We start from the raw sequence: 21,095 nt of genomic DNA on the forward strand, positions 1-21,095 counted from the left end.
AGTGGCCAAGACAGCTGTTGCTGTGCTTAGATCTTTCAGCAGCGCTTGCAGCTTTTCTTAGGGTAGCAAATCCCATTTCCTTCTCTCTCTCTCTCCCTGTTAGGAGGAAGACTCTGGCAATGTCGCCTCCTCCAGGGTATAGCACAGACTGTATTATTATGAAAGAGTACCACCTCTGCAGTACTATTTGATGTTTCTGTAGTCTACCAGTTAAAGTGTATTTAAGAAAAAAAAACAAAGAAACAAACAACAACAACAAAAAAAACAAAAACAAAACAAGTCACTCCAAGACGTTCCACATGTCTAAAGCCTTGCTATTGGCCACGTTAACCACTCAGTCATCCTACTGGAACTGAAAATTCAGGCTCTCCAGTGGTAAAAAGAACTCATTTCCAAGTCCAAAGTACTAGCAGAGATGCATACATTTTGCCCTTATGTTATTTGAGAACTTTTGTATTTTTTGTTTTCTAGTTGGGGTCAACATTTGTTTAATAGGAGTATCATTTATTCATCAGATACCATGAACTGACATAGTAGCCTGCAAAGGTTAAGTAAAAAAAGTTATTTTTTTTTTAATCAAACCACTTCTTCTGTTTTTGCATCAGTCATGAAAGTCATCCTTAATCCACCAATACAGCGGATGACACCAAAAGAACTGATGCAGCAGCAACACATTTCTTGTGAGTAGGTACATGCAATATGATAGCTTATGCAGCCAGAAGCCCTCTGTAAGTCACATTCCTCATTAGTGTTAGGACTCTAAAGCAGTTTGAAACTTCTTGGGTGTCTGAAGTGCCAGGAAACCTTTTAGCAGATAGAAAGCAGGCAAAACTACTTAAAAAGTACTTTGCAGTTAGGTCCACAGGTTCTAGTGCCATTATTCTCAATGTGTGAGATATCTAAGGTTAATACTACTACATATTTTGTTGAGAAACTTATTCTCTGTGCAGACAACACTTCCTCATGGAAAGCTTGAGAGCTAAAGCTCTAGAATTTCAGGAATTATAATTTCTTTTTCCACATAATTGTGCAAAGCTAGAGAAGCCATGAATTTGTTTACTTCTATTGTGAAGCACACAGGGGAAAGGGAAATGTTGTGAGAAGGATACTACCACTAGGATTTGGCTGGTCCAAAGCCTGGGAAAACAGATGGCCACAACATTAGACCTCTCTAATGAAAGACAGTAAGGGCTAGAAAGAGAATTAAAAATTGCTTTCTGCCTTGCTGCTTCCTCTCCTGGCCTTCTTCAAGGAAACTCCTCTCACCTGACTCCAAATTCAGAGGAACCTTTGCAGCCAGGAGCTAGGACATAGCAAGCTTCTCTCACTTCCCTCTGAACTGCAGCACCACTGTGCAAACCGCAGACACAACCAGAATCAAATTACGTGCAGGCTGTTGCCTAATGACCTGTCTCCCTGCCCTCAGTAGCACCATTTCATTTGTGCTGCTATCAGTGAGCAYACTGCCATGTGGCAAGCCAGGTCGCAGAAACAGCCTGGCTGAGAACTAACTTGCAGTAACGCACAAGTTTCTGGATGGGTCATTCCCTGATGCCCACCCCCCTGCACACCTACTCCACCACAAAGGAGGAGGCAGCAACATGCAGCTGCGAGCAGGGAGCCCCTTCCTCRGTGGCAGCCTACACTTTGATGTTAGATTAATGCAACTATCAAACTGCAGTTTCATTTTTATAGCTAAGCAGTTTCACTTAATGTCAGCTTCCACAACATGCAAAGGCAGCGACAGAGCTAGAAGCCAATCCCTCTCTACATCCTTTCTCCCTACTGCTAGTTTTCCTGCAGGGATTCATTTTGTACTCTTGCTGCTTCTGCCATGGATCCTCATCACCACTGTCCTTTATGCTCTGCTCATACATAGGAGAAATGACAGGATGATTTAGTCTGGAAGGGACCTTTGGACGTTATCTGATCCAACCCCCTGCTCTAAGCCGGGACCAGAATAATCTGAAAAGCGTTAATGGCACATAACTATGCCATATCAAAAAGGATGGCAGATTTCTGCCATGTATTAATAAGTTATTTCCAGGCTAACATTACACAMGTGCCTGATATAATGCTCAAGTGACCAAATACAATTAAAAAATTGATAATTACATTGTTTCACTGTGATTTAATAATTATTAATAATCCTCAGTTGTTCTGAGAAGCTTTTTGTTCTTACTGATACCATAATGCTGTTTCAGAACATCAAGGCATCTTGGAATCAGCAAATAGCTTAAGACACTTGTTCTGAAATCTATCCAACATTAGGAGGCCTTTTTGTATTGAGGTATCTTTCTCAAGTAGTATGAAAGTACTAATAACTTTAGAATACCTTTAATATTACTATTCTTGCTGGGTTCATCATGAAACACCCTGTCTTCAGATTACTAAGAAACATGTAATGCAGTTACATATGCATTTTTGTGTGTATCACTATATACGCATATATGGATCAATGAATCCTAGCCTATCACTGAAGCAAACCAGTGAACGAGGGTAACAAGAGACAGAGGGAAGAAATGAGTGTTATTTGCAGTGCAGCCACCTAGTCACCAGTTATTCTATGACAGTAATTGGTCTCAAGCACATTCAATAGCCCTATGCAGTTTCAGGAAGTAAAGCAAAGCTTCCTGCAGGTTGTCTCTAGGATTACTGGTACATAATTAGTTGCTGCTGTTTCGGTAGTTTGCAACATTCTTTCCTGAAATGCTGCTATGCAGCACTAAATCTAAATTCCTAAGACAGAAGTAGTGTGCTTAGTGGCAGCAGCTTATCTAAGCTGTAGACATACATAAGGTGTACCTTTGAATTCTGCAATGCAAATATAAGCCCTCAAGATTTCGGGAGTGTGAGAATTAAGGCTCCCCACATAATTTTAGATCCACTTCACTATTGTCTTTAATTACAAAAATCACAAACTATTTTGAATTTAAAAAGCAAATCATCAAACCACATGTAATTACATTAAATAACAAATTTAGGGTCATGACATAAGGTTTGAGACTTTAGACCTGCAAGTGTAACTTTAACATATTAAACAGAGCAACATAAAGCAAGAGTATGAGGCATCTTTTACACAGCACAACCACTAGAAGGCAGTTGTCATTATCAACTATCTACTAAGACTAAAGCAATGCTTATTTTCAGGCTCTAAATGAATTTATGGGACACCAGGGACCAGAGTCTTCCTTAGCTCCTGCATCTGATTGCATCTTGTTCAATATGAACAGGCAAACTACTAAAGCCTCAAAAAGTCAACACTATCTATACTGAGAATGTTACCTTTTCAACATTTTCAGGTTGAGTTTTTATAGTAGAAAGCACTTGCTAATGTCAAGGCAAATACCGCAGAATTTGAGATCAACAGAAAATTTTCCAGGAAGCGTGTAGGATTTTAATGTAGATAAAACAGTTCTCCTCTAACCTTGTTAAGTGATAAGGCTTCCTTATACATAGCCCCAACAAACTATTATGCCTAAGGAGCACCCTCTTTGGCTTCCCAAAAAGCTGATACCTGTCAGAAGTTGCAAAACAAGCAACACGGACAGAGGAATACCAGAGAACTTTAACTCACACCAAATAAGGTAGCAATGCCTTTAGTCTGATGCATGTTTGCAATCATAATTCTTCTGTTCCAATAGCAATTTTATAACGTAGCTTCAGAGCAGCGAACTCACCCTTTGGATGCAATAACTTAAATAAAAAAAAAAAGTCTGAAACCTTCTAAAAATCTAAGTTGAACTAAGTTAGCATTTGGGAGATAGTGACATATCAGGAAGTGCTGCAAAACATTTCTGAATCTCATCTGTTTATTCCTTCTACCCCACTGTAAGTCTGTGAGTTGCTCTAACTCCCTTTATTTTCTTAATGGCAAGGTGCGAGAAGAACCGTGCAAAGAAGGGAGGTGAAAAGAAGGCAGACCCCAAACCCACAAATCTAAGCCTTTTGAGCAAAACACAGGAGTTGGATTTCATAGTGCAAATATCTGTCTCTCCARCCACTCCCATCTGTCGTCATCTTGGCATAACATGCTGTGGGGTGGTTTCTGGAGAAACCAATGGGCCATCTTCAGGTGTCTATTACATCAACCCATCAGCTCTTACATGGGCAAGTACTATCTTGATACCAGAAGCTATTTTCTTACAAGGCACATAAGCACTCCATGCAAATACGCAATTCAGCATAGCAAGTCCTATGCATGTTTGCAATAAAGCTTTCTACCTTAACTCAAGCAAGCTTGTAGGTAGTTAAACATAGGGGAAACACTTTATTTCACAAAACTTGCTAACCCCACACAGCAAATGAGTTCATCTAAAGTGATACAGGGGAATGGAAGCTACTAGCCACACAAGGTTCATGCTGAAGAACTTTCTGAAAAAAGATTCTGGAATAAAGTTTAGTTGGCCACATGTTCATTGTATTATCCCACATCTTTTTTTAGGTAGAGGTCATAAAAAGATTGAGACATAGACTAAAATATATTAAGAATCTTAAGTCCAGGCTGCAAGAAGAAAATACACAWCTGAAGTGCATGACTCCTGCAATCATATCCAATAGAAGACATGAAATGTTTAATGCCCCTTTGCAACGCTCATTTGAGTTTAGCTCTGGCAAGGCATATGAAAATTACCCATTTGCTTATTAGTTTTCTATTTCTGCCAGAAGTCAAATGTCTCCTAAATATTGTTCACAGGTTTAATTTTATATATACACATTTGAGGCTGAGTATGCTTGATTAACATCATCCCAGTAAACACTACAGGTAAATGATTTCATCAGAAAGAACATTCCTGATTTTTCTAAAAGCGGATAAATACAAAGGCCAGCATGTAACCCATGCCAGAAGCAGCATCCTGCAGACCGTTTGTTTTGTACACATCTCACACAAGCACATTTTTGTATTCTTAAAAATTATTTAATACCCATAAAGCTGAATTCAGAGGGACTCATCACTGAATTCGTTAATAGACTGTAATACTGTTCTTTCTAGAAAGGACATTAAGTACATTTGTATTGAAATCTTCCTCTAAGAATATTCAAGGACACTTACTTTTCTGYATAGAACGAAAAGTCAAAACATTTTTTTTTTACAACTCCTATCGTTACATCAAAAGGATTCTCAAGTCAGAAATAGTGCCTGACACTTTTCTGGAATACTAAACTACTAGAATCTGTGCAAAGATGTTCTTCAAAAGAACAACCCTTCAAAGTCACACCACCACTCAGACTATTTCAGGAACATCCACATGAACCAGATGTTATCAGGTCAAGTCATTTCCTGCAAACATGAATTCTTGTTTAGAATTAGCTATCATTATTAGCTACCATCAGGTTTTGGAGAATATATATTCTCAAAAAACACTGAGTTCTTACCTCAGTAGATGATCTCCGTGCAAAGAAAATACCAAATACTTAGCTGCATTCCAGAACAGCTATTTTATTTTTATTTTCTCATGCACATCACTGTTCAACTATTTTCAAAAAGCATTAAACAATTGTGCTCTTGTGGCTGAAACTTAACTTCTGTTAGAGAATAAGCATTTAGGTCATTCTCCTTGCCCAAAATCTCTTGCATTACTTTTGATCCACCTGACTTCAGAAGAGAAACTTACATTCACAAAAACCCAGAAATAATCCCAAATCTGAACACACTTAATTGTTTGTTAATCTGACAAAGCTAAACCAGAAAAACCCACCTAAAACACCCTTTCCCCAACAATTTTCTCACCAGAGTATTGCTCTTCTTAATATCTTCTAAACGCTCCAAGACTGAAGTCAGGTTTGGGTCATCTGATTCTACAAACCATATTGGTGATGAAGATGGGTAAGATTCCTATTGAAAAAACACACAAAACCACCAAATAAACAGAAAATCCACAAAGCTCTTAAGATTCATTCACAAGGTGTTTTACACAGTACCAACATTACTTTTCATCTTACTCTAAAGTTAGGAAACATGAACGCTATTAACAAAGTTAAGTATTTTTTGGCAACTAACTGGAGAGGAAATCCAGCCAGTTGGCTCTTCTGGTTTACATCCTATTTTCATCTTGACCAGCCAACAGACCTATATAAGAAATGATGCTTAAAGGGTTTAAGGAACTGGGGGAGGGAGCAGGAATAGGAAATTTAGAAATGTAGTACAGACAGTTATTATCAAAATGGAATCACAGGTAGTATATTTCACAGCAAAAAACATATCCATGTTGTTTTGGATGAAATACAGATTCTTCCAAACAATAAAATCTATAATAGCAACAGAAACTGGTATCTGCAAGTCTCTTCTTCAGACAAGGTTCTTCAAATTGTTCTACACTGGCCCCCAGACTTAAACAACATAGGCCAAGTGTCCTGCCTTAGTGAAGGAGATATTGGGCAGAAGGAAGCTGTAGTTTTATCTTTGCCATCTCAAGGCTCATTGATGGTCTTCCGTTGATGAAAGATTTCTCAAACAATTTACCTCATGCAATCYTAAAAAAAAGCTTCCAGACTATCACTTTCTTCCATCAGTAGATTTCTACACTGGTTAGGCAGATGCTAAAACATACCTTAGTTACAGTGAGATTAGGTGGGTTCACAGGATTAGAAGTATACTTGATTTTTCAGAACTAACTATGGGTAGGGCACAGAGCATATGGAACATTTGTGGCCCACAACTGCTCATACAAGACACAATATGTGATGTCTAGGTCAGTAGACTGTCACAAAATATAGCGCTCCCTAAGGTGTTAGCAAGGCACTTGTGCTGATGTCTTTGCAACTTTTAAAGGTTGCAAAAAGCAAAAAAAAAAWTTTTTTTGAAGACAGGCTAGAAAATGTTGAGGATGGAGGAAAAGCATGTAGCTTCTATCTCAACAGTAAGTGTTCATTCGTACCATTGACGCGTTTGGGGATTTGGGCTTTTAAGGCTTCTTCTCACCCATTCAGTGAAATTCTARTAACTGAGGACAGATTGCTGAACTTCAGTATATCACTCAGATATCTTCCTCACTAATGAAACACTACCAGGGAGTTTTACTCATCTCATTCACTGCATTTTAACAGGAAAATCCCAAAGCCTTTTCTCATTCAAGGGAGAACAATAAATTCATTCTTCRAAGCCTAACCTGAGTCAAGGTTCTGTTGCTGTTCTAACAGGAGGCTCCAAACGGGTACTGTGCTTACATATTTATACTATTTCTTGATTGCAACTTTTTTTTTTGTTTGTTTTAAAGCCTGCAAACCACAGTAGGAAGTTTCACACAAGGCAGACCTGATACCTGTTTATCAGCATTACTGTCCAGTCTCCAGTGATTCCCCAGTAAACATACTCTCAGAGCAAGCTTTGAAAGTGCACAACTTAAATCAACAGACAAGAAAAACCCAGATCTACTGTGTTTAGTAGAATGCAGAACAGTCTATCAATCTGAACACTGGAGAGAAATAAAGGCGTGTTAGCATTCACTTGTAATAGTATGAAGCTTATTTCGTAACCGATCTTTTAGCTGAAGTGCTGACCCTCTGAAGAGGAACTGTGTGGCTAGATAAAGGGCATCAGCTTTGGCAATACAGACTAAAACAGCAGAGCTCCCGTCTGGCACCATATCACAAAACTCTAGCCCCAAAGGTTCAGGATTTTCACCTGTAGATTCAAGCCTATATATAAATTTAAACAAGTTCTATCTCCCCCAGGGTTGATGTGTTTTAAATAAATAAAATCACAGCTTAAAAATATTCCAGAAGACTACATGATATTCCTAGTATTTTCAGGAAAAGACAACCGATAGAGTGTTCCAGTGTCACTTGGAAGCGTACCATATGCAAAACCAAGACCTTTTGAATTCCTGATCAGCAACRGCCTAGTATCTCAAATGCTTGTCAAGGAAGTACAGTGTCCATCCCATAAAGCTTTTAAGGTTAAGGAAAATAAACAGGTGAGTCAATGGGTTTGGTTTAAACAGCTTTTTTCCCTTTACACTTCTCCAAGATCCTGTAATTAGTATTTTCTCCTCAGCTTCACCTCAGACACCATTGAAAAAATGACAGTTATCACTACTAGAGAAACAAAGCTGCATCGCAACTACCATTTTCCCCAATTCTTACTATTCCTTTAGGTGTTATACTTCATTAAAGGTATTTCAGGTTTTGTACTGATAACATCTGACTTTTCTAATAGTGTGCTATTGTACTGTATTGTCAAGTCTTCTGCAACAGCATTAACACTCTCACTCCAAGATTTTCATACTGCACAGTGGATCTGTGGGGCACATGAGAAGGGAGACCTGCTGAATATGACCCTGCTGCCTCAAGACGTGTTTGAGCCAGCTATCGGTGAGGCTTCTACTTCTCCAGCCAGCTCACTAAGTCAGGAGAAAGGGAACATGGAAGACACTACTGTCATGGCTTTGGACTACACCAGCACTCCCACCAAAAGATACACAGAACAAGCAAAACTCAAAGATTTGTTGAAATATCCGCTTCTTAAAATCCTCCGTCTCATCAGATAAAAGAAGATATTTTTTGGCTTCTACAAAAATTGAGCATTTATTAGTTAAGTCTAACTGTGATGATTTATAGAAGATAAACACCTGTCAGTCCATTCTTCTAAACTGTATTAGCAATATACGAAGGCTGCTTACTGAACGGAGCTCCACTTTTTACTATTTATATTCTTTTCTGACAATGCTGTTTTTCTCATTTCTCTACCAAAAGGAGACTGTGGTCATGCACAGAACAGTTTGTAATCAGTACCTAGCCCAGCCAGGAGGACCTATACAACACCCTCTCCCAAACACTGACAGCAAATCCTTTGTCACACAGGGGCATGACCGGTAGCACAGGTTTGATGAGCGAGCAATCCCACTATGTTTGAACACATTACAGTGGCCACTTGAATGTGCTGATGCCTTCTGCATTGAACGATAGTCCTTTCCTCATTCTCTGCTCTCCTCATTCCAACTCATTCAGTTTTCTGCAACGAAAGCAAGCCCTGCCATGTGTGAGGAAACATAATAAGATGTGATGCTGCCTGTCTTGTTTGGCACATGTATGCATATGTAAACTGGACCCTAAAAACTAAAGCTAAACAATAAAAAAATGAAAGATTCAATTTTAACTTGCTTGTTAGCTTTTGAAATATGAATGAGAATTATGCATTTATCACAAAGGCTTTTCTTTAGTACTGTGCAAGTGTATTAAATTCATCTACATCAGAAAAAGATTTTAGTTTTTAGACTGAGGGAATATGGAAATTTAATTGTGTATTTGCCTTTTTAAAGCAATAGATGCTTAGTATTAATAACATGCAAAATAGTCTAACCTCAAATGTGTTTCAATGCTTTTTAATACTTAAACAGACTTACCAGTGAACATACTTGTTTTATTTTAAGAGGTAACTAGCACTTGAAGTTTCCCTTGATTAGTAAGTAATCTGTATTTTTGGAACAGCTGAGTTTCAGCCAGATACAAGTCACTGTTTTGAAATACAGAATTCACAGAAGAAATTCAAACATTCTAATCCTGAGATAAAAACAAGCTCATGAGATTGTAGTACCATAGTGCACAATGAGAAACTAAGCTTATGGTGTGAGAGCTCAAACAATCAAACTTACAAAACCCAGTTCCTCTGTGGGAACTGGGTCAGCCTTTTCTTCCACAGCTCCATCCACTAGGTGCAGTTGAGGGACTGAGCTGCTGTGTCATGTGAGGAACCTAAGCTCCTCAAACACCAAGAGGCATTTGGTGAGAGGAACCCTACAATAACAATTCTCTTGCTATATGAGCTAACTGCTGCTAGAAATATTAATTATTATTTCTCAGTGGCCTAAACAGATTTTAAGCCTTCCACTCCACAGCTGACCTGGAGGGACACTGTATCAAGCACAGCTGCACAGGTCTCATTCACACGAAACGGTTGAGCCCTTTTATGTAACTGCTATGACATTTTCCTGCTCTCTACAAGTAAAAGCAGAAACTTATCCAAGAGGCAAAGCCTTCACGCTTGAATTTGGGCAGCTTTCCCAAGCTCATGTGCACTCCAGCCTGCAAAGTCGCCGCGCTTGCTCTGCCAGACAGCACGGAGGTGACGCCACGGACGCGGCCCGCAGGTCCGCAGCCGACTCGCGGGGCAGAGCGCGTTCCAGAGGGCCTCTGCATCGACGCCCGCGCAGAGCGGGGGCCTGTCAACGCAAACACTTCTCTAGCTTGTGTCACAGGATACAGGAAAATAATTTAGCCTACTAATATACATGCGAAATATGAACAGAATAAACCCCATATTCCTGCCTTTGGAACAATTTCAAAGCCTTTCAAGTCACTTAGGAAAACTGTAGCATATTAAAAAATACACAATCCCACTGTTCAGACACTGTGATGCATCCTCTACAAGAGTTTGCTAATATTCTTGATTAAAAAAAGAGTGACAGAAGCAGCCAGGGATGTATAGGTTTAAGAAAGCTTTTCCTGGGTACAGAATTGTCATCTGTCTAAGTATATCCTATCTAAGCTTTCTCATCCTTACCAAGAAGGCTGTTTTACTTGCAATGTTACATAATCTTTACCCTGTTTTTGCAACTTTATGGCCATGCAACTCTGTTAGAAAAAGACTTTAAAAAACAAGCTATTTCTGAACTACTACAATATTGTGTATGTAAGTGTCAAGTTCCTAAATTTAAAACAAGTTTTTTTGCTCTCATTTCTAGGATTAAAACAAACACATACATTTAGCATGAGGTGATAATGTAAACCAGCGCATTTAAAACACTTGATATGATTTAAAGTTGCAATTGCATATTGCCAGTTCATCAATTTTCAGGTAATCTTAGATAAAAGTAAAAAAATAATAATTTCATTAGTTTATTGGTCAAATAAAATTCAGCTAATTGGATTTATTCTGTTTCCAAGCATTTGCAAAATCTTCATCATGGACAGAAACTAGTTCCGTTTTTCACATCAGTTTGACAGCTGTGACTGAACAGAGCTGGCTTTGGGGCAGCACTTCTGACAGTCTTCTCAGTCTCAACATTTTATCCACTTCCTATTACCTCTATATAACAGACTGTCAAACACCTAAATCCTTTAAATAGTGGATTTGTTTCTAGGAAGCTAGCAAGAGACCATTCTAGCTCACACAAACCTTGGTAATGAAGTAAGCCCATCTTAATGTACCAAGACATTTCAAATGGCTAATACAGTCTCTCAAAATGAACACATTCACAGCTATAAATCCATCAAGTATATTAATCTCATATCGTACACAGCTGCCCTTCAGCAGACACCTTGAAATTACCAAAATAAAAATTTCTAACTTGTTCATTTGAATTAAGTAGAAGATTTAGATTAAAAAAATAAATAAAAAACCCCAAGTCCCACTGGTTGGAGATCATACTTTTTGGCTGCTAGCAGAAAATGTGTATTAAAGAGTAGCTACACAATTAGTCAAAATGTAGTACGTATTATTTGAAGTTGCTAATCATTCACTATTTATACAGTTTTCACTTGTATCAACTTGCCTTGGGGGGAGAGCAGGGGTAAGGAAAAAAAAATAGCAAGAATATCAGAAATTTTAAAAGAATTTCTTAAAACTAAAAGTTAAGCTTGATGACTATAAAACATAACTAGTACTTACAGCTTCTTGAAGGAGTATATTAGCTATTAAACACCTGACAGATTGCTTCCCATTAGTAGTAGCCAAATTTTCCAAAGAGAGTTTAAGATACACATAAGCATTTTTTTACACCACTATGTAGTTAAGTACACAYGCAATTGCCTCAGATCCTTTAAAAGTCAGACTGTTATCTGTTCCCCCCACTTATAATTAAAAAAAGCATTGAGATTCATTTCCAAGTCATACATTCCTTTTTTCCCCTCCAAACTTCATTTTAAGTAACCCCAAAATAGAAATATTTCAATGACTAGCTATCCAGACACCTGCATCAAGTTAAGGAAAAGACACTTCTATAGAAACAAAACKTGAGAAATTTGTTTTCAAAAATGCAGACACTACTATTATTAGCTCCATTGTACATAATGAAAGATGCTGAACATATTATAGCATTCTGACATTTAATTTCCAAATTTCATATATGAAAGAACTGTCACTTCATTATGGATATAACAGTTACTCGACGCAGAATTTCAGGACAATACAAACATTAGGATTAGCATAGCTGATGGCAGTTATTATAAGCAATAGTAAACAAAATGTAATGGGAAGAAGGCAGCAAAGTGAAATTTGCCCAAATCCTCTGAGCAAAGCTGAAGGTTCCACCTGGATTTTAAGTTTGCATACAACATACTACTACTTGCTCAATGTATATAAACAGCAGGACATCTTTTATTCATTGAGATCTCTAAGTAGAGCTCTAACTGCTATTCTACTATAGGAAGCAAGCCCGTATTAACTTTAATTTTCTTACTCTGCCAGAAGCAAAGCCTGACATACTCAGTCTTGTGAGAAAATCTGCAACAACCCATGCATTTTACAAAGCATCAAGTTCAACTGACTAAAATGCACTTATTTCTTTTTAAATATAGAAAATTAATGCAAATGTACCCTCAAGTTTAATGGCTATCTTGACAGCAACAACCTATACTGTAAGACAATCCCAGATGAAGCTGGATGCTTCTGTGGGTCCCATGGAGACAAGAGCTTAATCGCCTTGGAATGCTACAGGTAGTTTAGAGGAAAAAAAAAAAAAAAAAAAAAAAAAAAAAAAAAAAAAAAAAAAAAAAAAAACACCCATAATCCAGTTCTACCCAGGTTCCTCCAATATGCTCTCCATCGCAGTGGTGAAGCCTTCTGGAACACATTAAAATACCAGAATTAACAGTCATGTTTCTCCTCTCCCAGAAATGATGCAAGTGCAACAAGAGTACCTTTTGATTTGTTTGTTATTAYGTATAGCCACACTAGAGAAGGCAGGGTCAAAGGCATGTGCCTCACAGAGCAGAAAGACCACAATACACCTAACCTCTACAGGTTCACGTAAAGCTCACAAACTGTCCCAAATAAAAATATGTATCAGGTCTCTGCACAAACAGTTCTACTCATCATAGAAGCTTAGCACACAGGTAACCATAAGGGTATGTTTCTGTTCACAGCACGCAGAATAGTTGTGGCATGACTTTTGCCTTCACAACAGACATCCACTTGGGCAGAGCTCAGCAATTCCCTGCACTCCCATCTCATCACTTCAGGCTTTTACAGACTGAKGTGCAATGGTCAGCCACTTTGCACGTAATACAGCCACCTTCCAGGCAAGTGCACACAGACTACAACACATTTTAAGTAACTGAAAGRCTAGATTATGGAACACATTCTGCAACATATGGATTCAGTGGCAACTGTCCATGCCAATATTTATAAGGCAGAGACCACAACATAGCAGGTGAAGTATGAACACAGTCAATACTTGGATGGCAATCTGCTTGTGCAAAAAGTTGTTCCAAAATAAAGGAGCTGATAATGGGCAAATTCACCTGTATAAGTTTGTTCAAATCAGTTATACAAAATTCTCTTAAAATTGTTACAGAATCCTTAACTCTGTAACTTTGGATACATCTAAGACAGAATATAACATTCTGTGAAAAAAGATTCCTGGAAAAGATTTGACTAAATGTGACCTTCAATTAGGCACAAGCTAGAAGCCAGTAATTCCAAAGTTCATAAAACACAAACGTAGCCCAGATTATTTCAAGTTCCTCTCTCTATCAAGGTGCATACTTTAAATAGATAGCTAAATAAATTTAGCTGATAAATATCAACATTATTACAAGAAACCTGAAGTAGCAAAGACAAAACCTCACTTCAGGTTGTCCCATACATCACTACAGACACAGCACCACAGTTCTTAGGTTCTTCTAGGAGGTCAAGTCTCTACAATCAGCTCAAGAGTCACTCTTCAAGGTATTTAGCCTAGACAAAACATGATTCTGTTATGTGAAATTGCATATTACCTTTGCAAAAATGGGTTTATCAGACTGCTTTATTAGTTGCTATAGCCTCCACCACTCTCCTTATGAAACGAGGACAAGAATCTTCATGTTGTCCAGTGTGCCATAACCATTCAGAATTAAAATCAAAACTTTAAGTATAAAAATAGAAAGAGTTACCTTTCCTGATAAAAATTCAGCTACAGATCTTCACTGTGAAGCAGCACTTTATTCTCCAGGATATCATCATAATAAAACATGTCATCTATCAATTCAGACATGAGAATTACTCTATCACTTTTGTAGGAAACTACAAAAACTTCAGATTTTTAATGCAGCACCTCATAGTAGCCAGAATCAACTTACCTTGCTTCTCACACACACACACAAAAACCACCCACTATGTGCTTGTAATCCTCATTTTGACAGTTGTTGGAGAATTGCTGTTTTAGAGCCCTCAGACATACATGGCTCTCTTCTTTAATGTGTGCAGTACACAAGCATTCAGGTCAGCACTGGATTATCAAATAAGCAACAAAAAGACCTGCACTAGAGAGAACAGTATTCAGGAAATCAGATTCTGCAGTACTATTTCTTTACCAGTAGCACAGTATCTTATGCATCCCAAATCCTGAATGGCTGAAGGGAAAGTCTGATGACTTGAAGCAAATTATCAATTCAATATAATCATTAGGAGTTATTAATCACCTATATCTGCAAYTCCACAGACAGGTACGTTCAAGGAAGAAGGAAAAAAAAAGAAGAAGAGAAGATCATCAGCTTCAAAGCTGGAATAGCCAAAACTGGCTTTTAACATGGTTAAAACTGATTTAAGAGAGGTGGTTGCAACTTAGTCCTGACACTTTATTCCTCGCCCATACCAGCACCTTGCCAAGATGCAAACAAGTTTCCCAGCAGACTGCCTCTTTCCTCTATCCCTTAGACACAGGTACACCCCATATGCACATTTAACATCACTTTTGTTCTTACTCAAAAATACAGGCTCTTACTCCTCTTGATTCATTCTACCTTCAGAATTTAGGTAGTTCCCTCCTCCTCTTTTTTTTTTTTTTAAAGGTGTTCAGTTTGTTCATTTTATGCACTACTCCCTGTTCTACCAATGGCATAGCACCCTTTCCCTTCTCCCAGGGGAGAGCTTTCCTTGTTTTTTCTTCTCCCCTCATAAGCTTTTCAGCACTCCGGACTGATCTCTAAGGATGAGAATTTCCATTCTTATAACAGGTCCTGCAGCACTCCAGGCAGCACTTGCCAGGTTCCCAGCTCTCCCTTTGGAGCCCCATTACACAGCTACTGTGAGGACTGCTTAGTTGCTGGCCTTCAGATTACAGCCCTTCAAAGGGGACTTTGCCCTTCGCTTGTGAATTTTCAGTACCACACAGTTCAATCAGTGTTTATCATTAAGTTAAATACGACACTGTAAGGCAGTTATTTCCTGCTTTGAAATTCAAATAACCTGTGGCATCTTGAACACAACCGCACAGGAACGCTTGGCAATTTTTTTTTCTTAATGCTACCATACAAGTTCTGACAGGGCTTACGTTTCCGTCTTTCTGAATACCACATACTGAAGAAGCTATTGGAAGATCTGCTACTTTATTGAACTCTCTCTCAAAGGGGTGAAAAAGTTASACATCTGGAGGAAAGGAGAACACGGTCCAAACTAAGTCTCTAAAAATCATGCATTAACCACACTACAGTACTGAAAATGACAAAATGATTTGTGTGCATCAGACAATAAACATATACATAAATAACTGATATGAAAAACAGATAATAAAATGCAGGAAAGATCATGAATTTAATACCATGTTCAAGGACTACAGCTGGAAAGAAGAACTAGTAAGATAGACTAACTGGTGTACTTGTTTCTAACAAAGATCAATAAAAAAAAATAAACTCATATCAGCTTCAAATGTAGTGAACACATGCAGGCTGATACAGCATCTAAACATTACATAGTATATCTTTGCTATCTTTCATTTAATTTTCCAGGCGGCTTATATTAATTGGCCACAGGTCATTTTCACTTCTTCCACAGTGCTTGCAACTGAAGAGTGGAGTGCTTATTTAATTGTAAACTATCGTGTCTCTAAAATGGCATATTAACACTTGTATTCTGTAAAACAAAAAAGAATATCCAATTTCAGTCAGGAATTCAGGGTGTCATAACCTTTAAGTACTATACTAAGGCAAATAACTGGACAGTACTGTACATAGTGCAAAGCTGAAGCTAACCAAAGAGTGTTTATTTCTGTTTATCAGCTTCTATAACCCTTTGTTCCTACTGAGAAGTAGCCTTTATAAATCCAAGCAGTATCCAGACRACTGGTTATGTCTTCATACCTTCTGATATCTTGAAAGGAGTTTGATTTTAGAAGTAAACCTTTATTTCAGTTTGACTGGATCAGTTCCCTGCCAACCAGTTATCAGCATAAGATACTAGGCACCTGCAGGGGCCCTCGGGACCAACACTGGCTCAGGCATCCCATGCAGAGGCAACCCAAGTACCACCAAGGCCAGGGTCAGAGCCTGGCAAACGGCTCTCCATCAGCAGCGCTGGCTTCATCAGCCATCCCCAGCACTCATTCCTATGCCCTCTGTGGTGCCGGTACAGCTGCTTGTGCAGTCACACAGTAAACCAGACTAGGAAGTGATCCAGATAAACAATAACCCAGTAAAGAATTTTTATATGCCAGCCAGGTCCTTAATCCAGTAGACTCAATGCTGGCCACCTAACAAGGCACATAGTACTGCTCACAGATCGACAAAGGCTAAAGAACACACAAGATATGATCAGGCTTTATTCTTCCTATCATCTGTAATTTTTAAATTCTTTTGAGGATACCAACATGTCACCTGTAAGCATTATCCCCAGGCATAACACAGACCAGACACCTGCAGATTCACTCTAGTCTGAATAAGTCTGAAGATGCCCCTTTTTTGTGAGTACACTTGATCAATTCCATGTAAGTTCTGATTTTGCMGTTTTTCAATGCAGACAGATTGACTGCCATCAAGAATTTGGAAGCCCTACATTATTTTCCAGAACAGAACGCACTTTCAATACTACTCTCTACTTTTCTCACTGCAAACAAACAAACTCACAACTTTGAGAGTAACAATAAGCATTCTTGCTTCTCACTGCCTAAGAAAGATCTCTGGTAACGCCAATTACTAATTCTCCAGGTTTGTAAAAAAGTAAGAAATTTTGGCAACACAAATCAGAGGCAGTCATCACATACCAGCAAATGCTCTTTATGAATGCAATGAGGTAGCCCTACACTAAGCTGCGGTTTCTTCAAAAGTGCATTATTAAGAAGCATACAAAAATTACCAGCTATCATTCAGYCTCTTACAAAGACTTCCTCAACAGCTAAAATAAGGAAACATATTGAGTAAAAAGTAGGTATTAATTGAATGAACTACTCTTAACTTCAAAAAGGCATAGAAAGTTCCTTCAGGACCACAGTAGTTCTATTTCTGAAATTACTATATCCTTCCAATTCACGTAAGTAAGCCATTTGGCATAGTGCTTTTTCCTGTATGTTCAAATGCTGGCTTATGTTGAAGTTTGTTTGAAGCCCATCATTGTGGCCTTGTATGATATTTTAGAAGTACTTTATACACTACAGAAGGGAAAGAGCAGCTGAACTGCAGAGCCTATAAGCACTGGCTACAGCCTTTTACACTTGCAGCACGACTAACCTGTCACATCAGGAGATAAGATCCTATGTCTTCCAGGAATGAAAGATTCTCCCTCTACCTTTCTGTAATACTCCTTTCACAGTTCCAGTCCTAGCATTGAAACATAAGATAAAACCCTCAAGACTCTGCATTTTGTTATTTAATTTTGTTTTGCTAAATAAAACAAGACTGAACTTTTCAATTTCCATTATGTAAGTGATATTATGATTGATAATAGTTACTTGAGTGCTTTTTTTAAAATCTGTAAGAAAGTACATCTAATTCTAGTTAGAAAAGTAAGCATTATCAAGATAAAGCTGCATATGCATTTTGATTTKGTACTTGCATCCATAGACTGTCTAGTAATCTAAAAACATCTGTGGTTTGAACTAGAAGTCTCATTCATTATGTGGTTAGTTCTGTGTACAAATAACCTTTTTAAAAGGTTATCAGCTATCTAGGCACTAGTTAGGAGTATGTTCAATATTAAAATCTTATGCCTCTGAAGAACCACCATATCTTCTAATACATTTATTTTCTGTACATATCCAATTTGTTCAAAGCTTCCCAGGCAATACCTTTTCATCTGTTCTGGTTTAGAAGCAAAAGTAACTTCTTTGATGGGAGAAGACCTTATCTATAGACAGCAACCTTTCAGTCTTTCATGGTAGCTTCTAACTCTGATTTAGCAGTAGGCTGTCATTCAGTGAAAGCGTAAGATGCATCTTCTCAGCAGAGAGGCAAGAGTACCCTGGTGTCAGCCACATTACACGAACTGAATTGTTAACGTACAAAGGGTATCACTGCATGTCAGAGTCCAGTATCTGCCTGGGACAAAATCAGCTCCTAGACAGAACTGGCACAAACCCTGTTCTACCCGTGAGTGCTACTTAAGGACAGAGAACTTCTACTGAAGCTGTGTATGGGTAGASAGATATTAGTATCTAATATATCTATCCCAGCTTCTCTCTGCAGAGATTATATAAAAGCAAACTACATGCTTTGCCAGGTTTTCAGCAGGCCAGACCAGTCCTTTCTCTTGCAGTAAAAAGGACTGAACAATTGTAACGGACTTTACAATACTGTCACACATGTCTGATAGGGTATCAAATCAAAACTACATATTTCTTTGAAAGATACTTAAAGTTATGATCATCCACAAGCTACTCTAAATAAGCCCACTGCTTTGGTATTTTTATTAAAAAACAAAACAGATTAGGACCAGGATAAATGCATATGCTTTGTAATAGACATTGGTTTATTCAGCCTGATTAACTGAAACACAGTTGTTAACCAAAAAAGGAACCTAAAAAAATGGAAATGAAACTCCAGAATGGAGACATTGCTGTTGGCGTAACAAAATGGGAATGTGAAAGGACACAGCCTGAACAAGTTCAATAATTAGACAGTTCTCAGGAATAAGAAGCAATGTTTCTGACAGAGACGACTCCACCCTACACTGCTTTTAAAATAATCTGATTAACCATTTAAGTTCCAATATGGGTCACTCCCAGCAAGATTAAAGGACAGACCTGGACAATATTTGTCTGTCACTTCATGAAACAGGAATCAGCTGCAGAATAAAGTATCTTACTTTAACACCAAGCATCTGTAAGTATCACATGCAGACTGTTCCTAGGTTGCTGCAGCAAATGCTCAACTAACAGTTCTACAAACTTATATTGCAGGCAATCAAAATATCACCATCTTAGTGAGAAATTCCATGGCAGACTTCTAGTCAAACCTTGGCACTTAGWCTAAGTGACCTGAGGAAATCCATGCAGTTCCTAGGCAGACATTCTCCCTCAACTCTCCAGGAGAATGTTTTCTCTTTCCTTTGCCTTCTCTCTCTAGATTGGAGAAAAGAAAAAGATCCATTGTGAAGATCAGAGCAACTTAGTCATCAGCTCTCTTCAGACTTAGAGCAGAAGCCACTGAATGCTTCCTTCCTACCAGGTTTCTCTCCATCTAAAAACTTCAACGCTGCTAGACAGAATTCACTTTACCTAAAGTGTAAAGGTACCCAAATAAGACCAAAAAGAGGAAAAGTGATCATTCAGCATTGTGCTTACTCTCCCCTTAGGATTTCTGGGTGTCCTGAAGAACAGTCTAATACAAGGTTTTGTTGAGTAAGGGAACTATCCTTGAGGGCTTTATCAGGACTGTAAGGGTTAAACTGGTTAGAAGCAGCAAACAGCTAAAGTTACATATTTGCACTACAAATCCAGAACAGATAGCAACCTCTGATGCAGGGGAAGAGTTTCTGCAGAGAAAACATTTACTAACAACTTTATAACCTTACCAGCTTTTACATGCTAGTACCACCATGTACAGCTCTAGTTCCCACATTACCTTGATTAAGCCTTTCGGAAGTTCTGCAGATCCACTGCAGCACAGTAAACAAGACTTATGCCTTTCTAGTTTACAGTACCTACAGAAGAAAACTGGAGGCAATTAGGAGTCAGAGCCAAAAGACTCAATTCAGCGAAGAAAAAGCCACTTCTTGTCACCTTAGCCTCTAACCAAAAGCCTGGGACAGCAGTCCAGAGGCCAGTTTTCTCTTTCAGGTGCCATCATCAGCTTCACACTTGTTTCCAAGAAAATCATCCACTGTATCTCAAGATGCCCTATCCTACTTATTTTTAACAGACAGGCAAAATAGCCATCTACCTGAGAGAGCCAAAAAAAAAAAAATCAGTCAATATGGGAAAGCATCAAGCTGCTCACAGACAACTGCAAAACAGAAATTCCAGAAAGTTTAGACTTAGCCTCTTTCCAAAGCAGAAGTCTTGGCTAAGGATTGAAACAGCCTTTATGCAGGTCTTTTTGCAAGCAATGCACCACAGCCGTAACAGCACAAAGGACCTCTTGACCTTTAGGGCCAGCAACTGCAATGGCAACTACAGACAGCTTCCTCAGTAACACACAAAAGCAAGGAGTGACCTCAGCTTCTCTTCCTCGCTTGTTCAGACACACCTCAGCTAAAGGTCTACAAAAAAGTGGATGTATTTCAATGCAAGTTAAGCAACCTGAGGAGCAGACGTACCAAACCACAGATCTAAGGCACCAAAAGCTTCAGGCTTTCCTACTAGCAGCTCTGATGTTTGTCATTTCACAGAGGAATAACCCATCAAATTCAACTGGCAACCGAGGGGGCAAAAACAACCGGGCTTTTATTTTGAGAGACTGATGGAGAAGGATCATGTTGTGTGGAGAGTAGCGGCTGGCCTCCTCAGTAACAAAACACTACCCCTGTACTGAAATAAAAGTGTTCCAGGGAAGTCACGCAGCCCACCSCCGGGCSGGACGCAGCTGAAGGGGACCCGCAGCCCACCCCCGGGCGGGACGCAGCTGAAGGGGACCCGCAGCACGCCGCACCCCGCAAGCGCCCGGCGAACAAAGCCTGCGGGGCGAGGGCAGAGCCGCCCGCCCGCCGCTCCGCGAGCCCCGGCCCCCCGCGGCCGCGCGTCCCGGCG

At 38.9% G+C, this 21,095-nt stretch overlaps 1 protein-coding gene across 1 annotated transcript in view; it reads right to left on the reverse strand.

The window, feature by feature from the left end:
- Positions 1 to 21,095, reverse strand: part of UBE2Q2 (ubiquitin conjugating enzyme E2 Q2) — a 44,311-nt gene that overhangs the window by 21,048 nt on the left and 2,168 nt on the right. The window contains exon 3 of the mRNA XM_085303645.1: positions 5,732 to 5,836. Coding sequence (XP_085159771.1) covers positions 5,732 to 5,836 — 105 coding nt within the window. The remainder of the gene's footprint in view (positions 1 to 5,731; positions 5,837 to 21,095) is intronic.

Source organism: Rhea americana, unplaced genomic scaffold (assembly GCF_003343005.1).
Source record: "Rhea americana isolate MKP2758 unplaced genomic scaffold, rheAme1 scaffold_2, whole genome shotgun sequence".
NCBI lineage: Eukaryota > Metazoa > Chordata > Aves > Rheiformes > Rheidae > Rhea > Rhea americana.